At 38.2% G+C, this 11,788-nt stretch overlaps 3 protein-coding genes across 6 annotated transcripts in view; 1 reads left to right on the top strand and 2 right to left on the bottom strand.

Moving 5' to 3' along the window:
* Positions 1-444: 444 nt before the first annotated feature.
* snrnp25 (small nuclear ribonucleoprotein 25) lies at positions 445-3,888 on the bottom strand. The gene is made up of 5 exons (XM_035654439.1): positions 3,489-3,888; positions 2,957-3,047; positions 1,051-1,156; positions 883-957; positions 445-787 (listed from the first exon to the last, which is right to left on the bottom strand). Exons 1-5 carry the CDS (start codon positions 3,732-3,734, stop codon positions 730-732), a joined length of 576 nt encoding a protein of 191 aa, XP_035510332.1. The 5' UTR covers positions 3,735-3,888; the 3' UTR covers positions 445-729.
* A 181-nt stretch (positions 3,889-4,069) lies between these two features.
* polr3k (polymerase (RNA) III (DNA directed) polypeptide K) lies at positions 4,070-5,982 on the top strand. Its single transcript, XM_035654440.1, has 3 exons — positions 4,070-4,310; positions 4,390-4,477; positions 5,585-5,982. The coding sequence occupies exons 1-3, from the start codon at positions 4,200-4,202 to the stop codon at positions 5,710-5,712; spliced, it is 327 nt and encodes a 108-aa protein (XP_035510333.1). The 5' UTR covers positions 4,070-4,199; the 3' UTR covers positions 5,713-5,982.
* cdip1 (cell death-inducing p53 target 1) overlaps positions 5,982-11,788 on the bottom strand; it is a 7,375-nt gene continuing 1,568 nt past the window's right edge. Inside the window, exons 1-6 of one of the 4 annotated variants that reach the window (XM_035654436.1) lie at positions 11,587-11,702; positions 11,248-11,307; positions 9,797-9,946; positions 9,217-9,354; positions 8,605-8,881; positions 5,982-7,860 (exon numbers count right to left, since the gene is read on the bottom strand). In XM_035654436.1, coding sequence (XP_035510329.1) covers positions 7,749-7,860; positions 8,605-8,881; positions 9,217-9,354; positions 9,797-9,872 — 603 coding nt within the window. In that variant the 5' untranslated portion in view covers positions 9,873-9,946; positions 11,248-11,307; positions 11,587-11,702 and the 3' untranslated portion in view covers positions 5,982-7,748. Of the gene's footprint in view, positions 7,861-8,604; positions 8,882-9,216; positions 9,355-9,796; positions 9,947-11,247; positions 11,308-11,586; positions 11,703-11,788 lie in introns of those variants that run through there. The other 3 variants (XM_035654437.1, XM_035654435.1, XM_035654438.1) reach the window with 3 other exon arrangements.

Raw genomic sequence — 11,788 nt, 5'->3', positions numbered from 1 at the left:
ATAAAGACTCAGTTGAAAAATATATATAAAACAAATTCTGGTTTGAACAGGCAAAAGTACCAAAAATCAATAATTTAGACCTGAAGATAATTGCTGGAATAATACACTTACATGACACAAATCTCAGGTCCAATGCTCATAACGGTAACTGCATAGTACTCACTGCATGAATCAAACATCTCAACTATTAACTTCATAGTACCATTCAATCTGTATTAAAGATAATATTATAAAGATATTGTATGTTTTACCTAATTTCCCCAGCTGCTCCCAGAGTATCCTGCGCAGGTGACATTTCATACTAAGTTAACAAGAGCATATAGTGTTCACTTCTACCAGGAAATATTCAAATCATCCAGTATACAACTGCCTTCTTTGGAAAGTTTTACATAATGCTCTGTTGAGTTACCAGCTCAGGTGAAACACAACTACACAGGAAGAAAATATTGTAATATATTTTAATATTTTTGAACTATAAAAAATACAAAATGGGCTTAACATCTTGTCTCCAGAAATCTTATTCACATTCAGTTTGTAAAGTGAGATTCTGGATAAATATTTAGAATGTGTACACAAATCAAGACTGAAACAAACAAAAAACAAAAACAAACGCTTAAAATAAAACAAGTCATACAATCATAAACATCATACTTGTGTGTAAAGTCATTTCAAGTCACACGAAAGGAAATGGTGTTTTTTCGTGACGTGACAAATGTTGGTTGTGATATTTCACTTTTTCCGGAGTCTCTTCATAAATGTCACTTCATCTCTGTTCCTGATCCCGTAGCTAAAGATATAAAGATTTTTTTTAAATCCAGAGAGCAAAGAAATAGTCAATCAGTGGGATGAAGACGCTCAAGCGAGATTTTTTCATACACTTACTCTTTAAGCCTCATCTTGTCATCTTCAAGCTTTTCCCCTTGAAAGACTAAATGATAAGTTCTCCAAACATATCTCCTACAAAAGAAACAAAGGAAACAGTGGGAATGTAACAAATATGTTTTTATTATTATTTAAGTATTATTTAACTGTGTTTGAGAGTGTGTTTACCAGCTGACATGTTTCACTCCTCCTTCACGTTGTTGTTTCAGCTCCATGAATCTGCAAATGGCCTTCTTCAGGTCAAGCACAGTGGCATTTTGCACCACCACAATGGCTTAAGAGGAGGAATGTTTTTTCAAATAATAATTAATACAAAAATAAAGAAAATGTTATAATTACACTGTGTTCCAAATGATTATGCAAATAAGATTTCAATTAAAAAAAAAACATTAGATTTTTTGTTTTTTAATAAAAGTTTTCAATTGTGCTCAGTTTCTCATTGGCTGCTCCCATGTCGTAGAATCACGCCATCAATCCTGACAGGTTGTCTTGCTTAGTCGTTGCCAGGTAGCTACATTAAAAGGAAACGTACTTAAGAATGGTTCTTCCAGTTATTAAAGCAACAGCAGGTTTCATGCAACCCATAGGCCCCCGGGGAAAAAAAACTCACAGCGTGACACGCTCACTTCAACCACGCACCCTCCCCGAAACACACTGGATACGTATTAGAATATTAAGAGAGACTCATCGTCATGACCAAGGTTTGTGTCTGATTCGAGCGCAAGACGAGGGTTGTTAGAATAAGGGCATGTTAGGAAGTTCTGTACCTCTCGATAAGAGCCGATGAAAAGCACGGATGAGTAGAAAAACACCCAGGAGTTTGAAGCGCGGGCCTATCTGGAGTCCCAAGGTCCTCTCACGCAGATCCTCCAGAGGCGCCTGGCGTGCATAAAGATGTATTTCCGGCCACCCTTAAACAAGCCACAAGGGAAGATTGCAGTGGGCTCAGAATACATGAGAGATAATTGTTATGACGTTTTATTCCTGATGTATGCCGGCACATTGGATGGTCAGATGGATGGAGGGAATGTTTTTTGGAGCTGGATCATGTGAAAGTAAGGTGTAGCCCTTTAAGGTGCTGAAGTGTCAAAATGACCTCGTGCAGAAATATGAGGAGTTACTAACTGCCCATTTTCTCACGGGTAAAAAAGACCGTGCTTCGAGTAAAATCCATTTTCATGAAGCCAGACGCACCCATCGCCATGCTGCACAATACATTGAGGCTTGGCGCTATGGCATTAAGGAGCAAAATCACCGTGTGCCAGCAACATCGCCTGACATCAACACTATTGAGAACTGTGGAGCATCTTTAAAAGGAAGCTTATGAGGGTGGGTGGCGTTGTTACCTCAAAACAGCAATCTGGAGCCAACTCTGGATCCTCAAAGGAAATACAGGCAGAAAAGTACATGCTTCAAGTTCAGGATGATAGAGGTTTAAGTTATCAAAGAACGTAGTCCTAATTAACCGATCTTTAAATATTTTTATTTAGGGCGCCCGATCGTAGAGCTGAGCGAAAATGACGGAGCGTATGAAGGCGGCGGTTGGATCCGGCTGTGGCCTTTGCTGCATGTCATCATCTTTCTCTCTCCTCAGCCCTTTCCTGCATCTTCGCTGCCTACCAATAAAGGCATTAAAAGGCAAAATCTACATAAAAAAAAAAAAGTGTTTTCATTAATACGTTGGATTTGAGAAAAATTATCCCTCTAATGCAAAATACAACAGAGTTCGTTTCATCTTTTGAAACTATTAAGTGGTGACTCTGTTTTGATTAATATTTGCGAATGTGAATTTGATCTGTTGCAAAAATGCATTGCATCATTGTTAATTGTGTTTAAATAAGATACAGAATAGGATATAAATTTGGGTTGAGGAATAAAAAATTATATTGACTATTTAGTAAGAAAAGGAACAAAAACAGTATATGCATAATATTTTGGAACACCGTGTATAAATAAATTAACAATAAAAGTTGTGTCTTGATGTTCACAAATTAAAGAAAATACATAGAATTATGTGTTCAGAAAATACATACTATTTTGTACTAAATGAACCAATAAAAATCTAAACCCTTACGCATTATTTCGCCATCTGCCTTTAAAACCTTCACTGTCATCGCCTGACCATACTCCAAAGCAATCTGAGAATTCACCTCCTCCAGCGTCACCTGAAGACAAAGATGATCAGGTTTAAGGAAAATGTACAGGACTTCTTCTCTATCAGTACAGATTCTTACAAACACATAAAACACATGTTCAGTCACTTTATTTATCAGATATACAAGCAGAGTTGAGATAGATAGATAGATAGATAGATAGATAGATAGATGTTCCTTTTAATTTGTGGTTTGTTTTTGCTCTGACATTCACTATGAAGAGTGGGAACTTAAATGTGTGAGCTTTAAATTGCAACTCCAGTGACGTTAAATATATCTCAAGAAAATATTAAGAATGGATCTAATGCATCACAACCAAGAGTGTGAATACAAGTGTGATTTAAATGTCATATTTCTCTATTTTAACACCTTTATTTCTACTAATAAACCAACTTATGTTTAGTTTTTTCATCACAGGACACTGCATATGAAGGGCATCAAGGACAAACCAACCTGGATAGGCAGATCACAGAGTAAAGGGTCCTGCACAAGCCGAGCAAGTCCCTCCTCGAAAATATCCAGGATCTCTGAGTGAGGAAGAGCGTCTTCATCTTCCTCCTCTGCGTCTGGAGCTGCCATCTCTGTCAGGTTCTCATTGTCAGGCTCTTCATCCTTTACAGACTGTCCTCCTCCTCCTCCTCCTCCTCCTGCTCCCACAGTGTCCTGACTCTGCTCCTCCATCATCGACACTGAAGTCATTCAACAATGGATAAATGTTCAAACTACTGCTGTTCTCTAACAAGTGAACGAACAGTAAAAAAGACTACTTTTGTTCTTTTCTTTCACGGCAATAAGCCATGAAGTAAACAAACCGTGTACTGTAAAAGTTATTTACCGGAAGGCAACCGTAGCTCTGTACAAATGGTTCCCCTTTGTGGACGTAAATTCAGACACCACTTTAGTCTTTTCTTCAACAGCCAAATAATGTTGTTAATTCAACCATATTCATGGGTGATACTATTTTGGCGTTAAATTAACTTACAACCCACTTTCTCTCTTTATATTTTGTTCCCCACCGAACGCTAAAAAGTGTGGCACCTGGTTTCATCAGCTCGCCTTCCGCTGCTCCGCATGCGCCAAACAGTTTCCAGCAGGGAAACTATTTATCTGTGTGAATAAAATAGTGTACATCATATAGAATTTGTCATTTAGTTTGTCACGAACATGCTTCTTTTTTGTCCAACCTGCGGAAATGTTTTAATTGTCGAGGAGGGACAGAAGTGCATGAGATTCGCCTGCAACACTTGTCCGTATGTACACAACATCACAAGAAAGGTGAGTTGTGTTTTGTTAATGTTTAAGTATCACATCTGCATCAGCACTGTTTGACTATTTCTTTGCTCTCCGTCTACAGGTAAATAACAGGAAGTATCCTAAGCTGAAAGAGGTGGATGATGTTCTTGGTGGCGCTGCAGCTTGGGAAAACGTGGACTCAACTCCTGGTAAGTGACATTAAAACAACCCATGGTACAGTATGTAGGCTTGACACATTAGAAGTGTTGTCTGTCATCTCAAAAATCCAGTATTGTCTCGGTTATATAAGTCAATGTCTGTGCTTTATATTATTATTGCACTGGTGCCCACTCGTGTCTTAACTGCTATGGAAAATAATACCCCCTTTTCATGTTTTGTACTTGAATATTATTATAAAATTTAATCTCAGATTTTATTATCAACAGAATAATAAGCAATTTGTTTATAAATGACAAAAAAAGAAATAGGACATGCAAAAGTGTGTATCTTTTTAGAGATACATGAGTAAATTCTTTAGATCATTATTTGGTTGTGCAGATAGGATATGTCACATGCTGAATTATCTGTCATGCTGTTGTTATCATAGTAAAAATGTTGTTAATATTACATATAATCTGTGATTCAGACATTTTTACATTCAGATTTTTATTTAGCAATTGCTGTTTTTTTATTTTAAGTAAGTCACATTACAAACTAATTTCATACTCTGAATTCAAACTATCATACACCCTAAAATCTGCTGAGATACATTATCATGAAATATTTTTATTTAAATTGAAGGTAGATTAAATATTAGTTGTTCTCTTAAAGCCTAAAATGTGAAATTCTGATCAAATATTTCTCAGTATCTCAAATCCTGATGCCAAAATTATTCTGCATGTCCCGTTTTAGGTTATCATAACTTTTTATATGCCTACATATGTGCTGTTTTTAGACTGGAACACATACAATAACACATAAGATCATTTCTCTATTTTTTCACAGAACCACATTAAGCCCTTTGAAACTGTTGAACTTCCCTTATCAAATCAAATTTCTCCAGTGTGTGTTTTACTTGGTAAAACTGTTTTGATTTTGAAGGAAATCTTTATTAGACTAAATAAATGCTGCTCGCACACACAGATCTGTATTTGTTTTTCTTGGAGAAGATTATTGTGTGAATTTCAGTCTAATCGGGTGAGCTTTCACAGCTGTATTGCTGCGTACATGTTTTCATGTTTTACGCAGTATAAAACCAAGTATGGGAACTCCAGGACTTATTGTGGTTCCAAACTGACACTTATTTCTGTTCACAGAAACCTGTCCCAAGTGTGGCCACCTACGGGCGTATTTCATGCAGATTCAGACGAGATCAGCTGATGAACCGATGACGACTTTCTACAAATGCTGCAACGCCCAGTGTGGACACCGATGGAGAGACTGAAACCTTTGCACTTTGAACATTTTCATGTATTTAATGCTGATGTGGCATGATCCCTCATTCCTTCTCCCTCCTTCTTGAGACATATTTATTACCAAAAGGCTCTGGTAGTCATGGACACTCTTCTGATGATTTCAAGTGTGTGTGTAAGTGTCACTGAAGAATCTTTAATTTCCGTTTTTGTCCTGGCAGAGGATATATTTACATACAGTGTGCACTTTTAAGGCATAGTTCATTTTCCAAATAACATTAAAATGAGTTTCAATGAAAAATCATGTTCTGATTTTTATTGATAAAATAGTACCTGTATACAACCGTCAAACAAATTTTGACTTACATAGTTATACATATCACAGACATTTAGAGAGCAATGCAGACCAGCATTATTCACAACAATGGCATACAGTACTTCGTATTAAAAGTTCAATGCAATCCTTCAACTCAATTTACGATCTTGCACAGCTTAGCTAGCCTCGCGGGAAAAGAAATCAAATGCACATAGAGTCCAGGAACTAGCGAGTAAGAATTATTCATTTTTGATGTGTGGCTCATGCAGACAGACTCTGCATTTGGTGAGTGAAGGTGAAAGGCAGTTCGGGCATGCTGTGGTGGAACTATGGCTGCTTCATTGTTAGTAGTAATCTCAATGGAATCACAATGTCACTTTGAAAGATGACTGATACAATCATTTATTTGAAGCTTATTCCTAGCAGAGAGTTCACTATTTAGTATTAGTCAAAAGATATCTTTATTATCTAACATGCATCTGAGCAATGCAGGTACTCTTTAAGGGCTGATGCCATATTAGGAGGGTTACAGTGTTATGTGATGATGGTGCCACCACTGTCATTTGTTTGCCAACATACATTTCTATTTTAAACTAGCTGTTTACTGTGGCGCCAGCAATCAATCATCCAACTGTATCGGTGGGAAGATAAACTAGTGTGGAGCGCTGCATCAGATTGACACACTGGCCAGAGAGAGGACAACTGAGATGTCATGCAGTGTGTGTCCATAAGTAACCGTAAAAGACTCTGCAAGCTCTACTTCGAGTCTACTATAGTCTGAATAAGTGCATGTATGGTGGCATTCACTCAGTCCCAGTAAAAGCCAAAATTATACACTGCTAATTTTTACTCATGAGCTGACACTTAAGTTTTTTTCCTTCAAGCCAAACTCTCCAAAAGACAGCTGATATTGATGGTTTTAAATGCATCAGAGGGGGAAATGTGAAATTCTAACTTAAAGTGCAAATCTTGGCTTCATTGTCAAAATTAAGTACATCAGAGGGCATCCATGTGTTTAAGAGCTCAACCACCTCAACATGTTGTGCCTTCTGACTAAAGCCCAGAAGAAAATACAGCCAGTAACATCAATCTTGGGCATTCCCAAACAAGCAAATAGTTTTTACCAAGCTGAAAATAGTGCGTTAGTTTGCTCACATTCAGAAAGGGATAATGATAAAAGGGAAAACTAGGTCTGTTAGAACAAAATTATCAGACATGGACAAAAATGTTCACAGTTCTCAATACTTACTTGCTAAAACAGTGGATAAAATACTTGAAATAAATAAGAAAATAAACAAGAAACCAAATCCAGCAAGTTTGACTTCAATACACTTGCTTCTCAGCAAGATTCACAGATGTTTTTTAAATAAAAAAAGTGATCATTTTCACAGCTTCCTCTAACTGAGGCTGTCTTTTAGCAGTAATGTGTGTAAAATCACAAAACCTTTTCTTCAGCTTTCCGTATAGGATTAGATGCTGCCTATCCATCTCGGTGGATGTTTTGGTGCCCTACATCTTCTGTAGTTCAGTGAGATTTGTACATTTCAAATGCTTGTTTATACATGAAAGAATTAAGCTGAAAGATATATACAGTAAATATTCTGTGAACTAATGAGAAAACTGCACTTACAATTTAAGAGGGCTACACAACACTTTGCAAAAATGGGGGGGTAAAGCCTGTCACTACCAGCAGGAGGAGCTGTGAGTTAATGTGTGTGCATGTACATGTCTGTAGAATACAGCTGTCGGTGGTTAGCATATACGCTTGTATGTGTAAATGTAGCCCTTACAGTAAGGGCAGGTGTGTGTCACATCCTTGAGGTCATCAATCAGGCAGGGAATCAAGCAACAGCCGAGATCACACCTAAAAGTGAGAAACAGACAGACAAAAATATTACGCTGTAAAAAGTGAGAGTTTCAATGGAAGAAAAAAGAAAACTTTTGTCTGAACATCTTTCACCATAGCTCCTGTGACAAAAGCAGTAAATCGCATTTTATTAGTCAGTGTATACCTTGTTTTAGGACAGGCAACGACTGCTTGTTTACCCTGATTTTAAAGAAGTGAAACCAACTAACTACAGCCATCTTACTGGAACAGAGTTCACAGACAGCCCAATATGCTAAATATGCAATACAACACAGACCAAATAAACGTTTTCAATGAATCAAGAATATATTGGTGAAACTCCAGATGTCTGCATATTCAGAGCGCATTATTTGTATGAGTGATTGCTTTGCATATAAACGGCACTGCTGAGAAAAGGCGTGTGAACTAACAGACAGTTAAACGTCTGACAGATTTTTGTATACATTTTAAAAGATTTCAAAAGATTAAAAAATGATCATTTTGTGTAATTGCCAGCTTGAAGTTCTGAATGCAGGTAGAGCTCAATAAAAATTAAGTCTTATCTTTAATTATATATCTAGAGACAAACAACAGAGTGCTGTCACATTTAGGTGTTACTCTCTTTAGTTGTATGTGTGTGACACATATTTACATAGCAACGGGTGTGAAACAGACAAAACCCATGACAAACTGTTAGATGACCTTAATCAATCTGCTATCAGACCCATTTTCTGACCGACTTCTAACCTGTGATCTACTTACCCTACAAAGAAGCAGAAGAGGCAGAAGAGTGTGTTCATGAGTCCGACATCGTGGGAGATGCGAGTGATGATTGCCTGCTGACAGTGCGGACAGACAGTCTGCACCGGTGAGGTCTGGAACATTTCCCCCTGCAGTACAGTCACAGTGGTGGCTGCTCCTGGAGGAGCCAGGACGGTCGCTGTGTGACCTCCCATATGGACAAAGTGACTGGGACCAGGACCCATCTGTCCTGGCATCGGGTGAGGAAAGTGACCGGGAGGAGGTGGGTAGTGGCCACCTATACAGGGGGAAATTACACTTAATATATTGCATTGTATATATGTTGAGCCACAACTACTTATCATGATATTTGGAATAAACAAATCAAAGTCTTGCACAACCCTAAAGCTCCAATAAGTGATGTTAACAATGAATCCAATGACTGACCTAACCCACTAAGAATTAACATCCATCACTGCAGCTCTATGTAGCTTTTAGTCATTTTACACTTTTTGTTTTGGTTTGCATACGGCATGTGATTGGCGTTTCATACGCCAATCACATGTATTGGCAGTGTGTCTGTGCTTTCGATGCTGGTGTGTTTGTTTAATGTATGCAGATGGTCTGCAGCACCTGGTGGTGGAGGCATTGGCATAGGCATGGGCCCTTCTCCAGGGACATGTGGGGGAAGGAAGCCTGGCTGTGCGGCCTCATAGGGTGGAGGACCGTAGTCTGGAGGCAAGGGCTGTCCCTGTATAGGAGCGGTCCTTACTGTTTCACACATAAAAAAGGAAGAAAATGGTGTTGAAGACAGGTGTACACAGGTTTGAGAATACATACTGAAAAATTTGATATTAATATAATATCACCATGGAGACTATAATAATATCAGTCTCCATGGTGAATGTTTACTCAAGCCACAATGATTAGAAGTTGCTGTACAGAGGCATACTATGGAGTTTTAAGATGGCACTTTGATAGTCATGAATTAAAGTTGCAATAAAGTATGTTTAAATAACAACAGTGTGTTGTTGAAAAATCAGACTCACAGAGTAAAACCTTTACTTGTACCACTGAATGACTCAAGCAATTGCTATCACGCAGCTGAGCAAAGAAAACAGCCTCCACTTGTTTAAATATTAATAACTACAAATACTGTGCCTGGGAGTACCTATTAACATTCACCACAATCCTGCATGTTTTATGTCATTACCAGGTTGTCCATTCTTCTCCTCAATGAGAGGGGCACTGGGACCTCCAGGGTATGGAGGAGGAGGGTCACTGGACATACTGGCCGAATGTCTGTATAGGGAAAGGGGTTGGACACGGAGCTCCCCTCACAACTCTCCTGTCGACTTTTATTCTGTGAGGGAAAAAAAAATTTACAGTTTGAGTCCCATGGCTCATTACTCTCTGACACAGACTTCTCCCAAGTTATAAAATGTCCCAGTAACACTCAGAGAGGCTAATTAAGTACTTTTTGTACCTGCTGATGTCAAACAAGTACTGTAAGTTTCAGAACTGATTAAAATATAGTGGAGTTTTTAGCAACTCATGTTCTTCTGTTGCACCGGTTGCTCGGCCTGATGTTATTGAGTAATCAAATAGCAATGTACAGCTTTTCAACTATGCTTTTGTGAAATGCTTTCCAACCAGTGCCACCCCACAGAAGGGTTGTTTTGATCTAATAACTCAACAGAATTAGAATTAAGGTCAAAACACTTGTATTGGGTCAGGTTAACCCACTATTACCTCAGTGCTTTATGCATACTGGGTCAGTTTTTTAACCCAGTGATTAGAAGTGCGTTGTAAAATTATCATGATGCACCCAGTCTGTTTTTGTGAAGGGTTGATGAATTTTTTGATGTAAAGAAAAATAGTATCATATTATATTCATTGTATTCAGTCATGACAGATATTGTGAGTAAAATCAGAGAGTAATGAGTGAGTACACTGATGATCATCGGCACAGTAAGGTAAGCATTAACAAAATCGACCTCCTTTACACGTCTGAATGAAAAGACGACACAAGTGAAAGCTCCTCAGTCCTTTCTCAGAGCTGAAGTTTCAGCAGAAAGCCTGATTTTCTCTCTGGCTAAATGATGCATGCTGTAGCTGAACGCAGTGCTCAACAAATATCTCAGAGAAACAACACTGGAATTTGTTTCCAGGGAAATCTGAACACAGCAAAAAAAAAAAAAAAAAGAGTGCTGTGTAATTGCATCCCCTCTTCTCATTTCTCAGTTTGTACATCCTCCTCGCGCCTTAGTTCCTTCTACCTGAGATCTGAGCAGAGGAGGCGAGGAAGAGGAGAGAGGAGGAGAGAGGAGTTGAACAACATGAGACATCCTGGGGATGATTTAAATATGTGAGAGAAACATGCAGGTTGTTACATTTGTGTATAAACATACACATGTTGAGTGTGTGTGTGTACTGTGTACTGTACTTTATACTACTTTACTGTACTGTACAAAGGGATTTAATAAGAGAACGCCTAAAACAACAAACATCTAATAAATACAACATGTATGAAACCCTGTGTTTAACTTCACTGAGACAGTGTCAGTTGTGTGTTGCTGCCTCTATGTGGACATTATATCATTAATCATATGTGCAATAGTCAATATATTCACAAAGAACTGGTTAACAAGACAAAACATTTACCTGCGACTGGGGAAAGAAAGATTCCACCTGAGGAATGGCAAATGGCAAATGTGGCACAACCTGTAGTGACAAAAATGTTCATGTCATTTTCTCACGGTACATCTGCAATGATGGGAACAATTAAATGGCTATAAATAGTAACCACTCTTTTGTGATCTGGTGTTCATTCAGTAACTGTCAGGAATAATAATGTGACTTTAGTGGCTGAGGTACGGCCCACTTTCTCCTGAGCTCCCTTAAATAAATCACAGCTGAGTGACACCGAAAAGGAAACTTATAAAACAAAAGTGAATCACCAGAGCAGTAGAAGTCTTGATGCCTGTTATAAAACTAACTTACCAACCTTCATCAGATCAACGCAAACCAACCAGCCAGCGGATGTTGTTGTTTGTTTAGTCAGATAATCCAGCTCAACGCTACTTGCACAACTAACCATGAATAACTCGGTTACGTAATGGAGGCTAGGGGCCAGCACTGACGTTAACTTACACTGGGGGCGCTTATTTACTACAATATCTCATTATTATTATTAGTAGTAGTA

The sequence above is a fragment of the Morone saxatilis genome, unplaced genomic scaffold (genome assembly GCF_004916995.1).
Source record: "Morone saxatilis isolate NCDOM2014 unplaced genomic scaffold, NCSU_SB_2.0 Contig14, whole genome shotgun sequence".
NCBI lineage: Eukaryota > Metazoa > Chordata > Actinopteri > Moronidae > Morone > Morone saxatilis.
The sequence above is the reverse complement of the archived record's forward strand: the minus strand, read 5'-3'. Positions and strand labels throughout refer to the sequence as shown.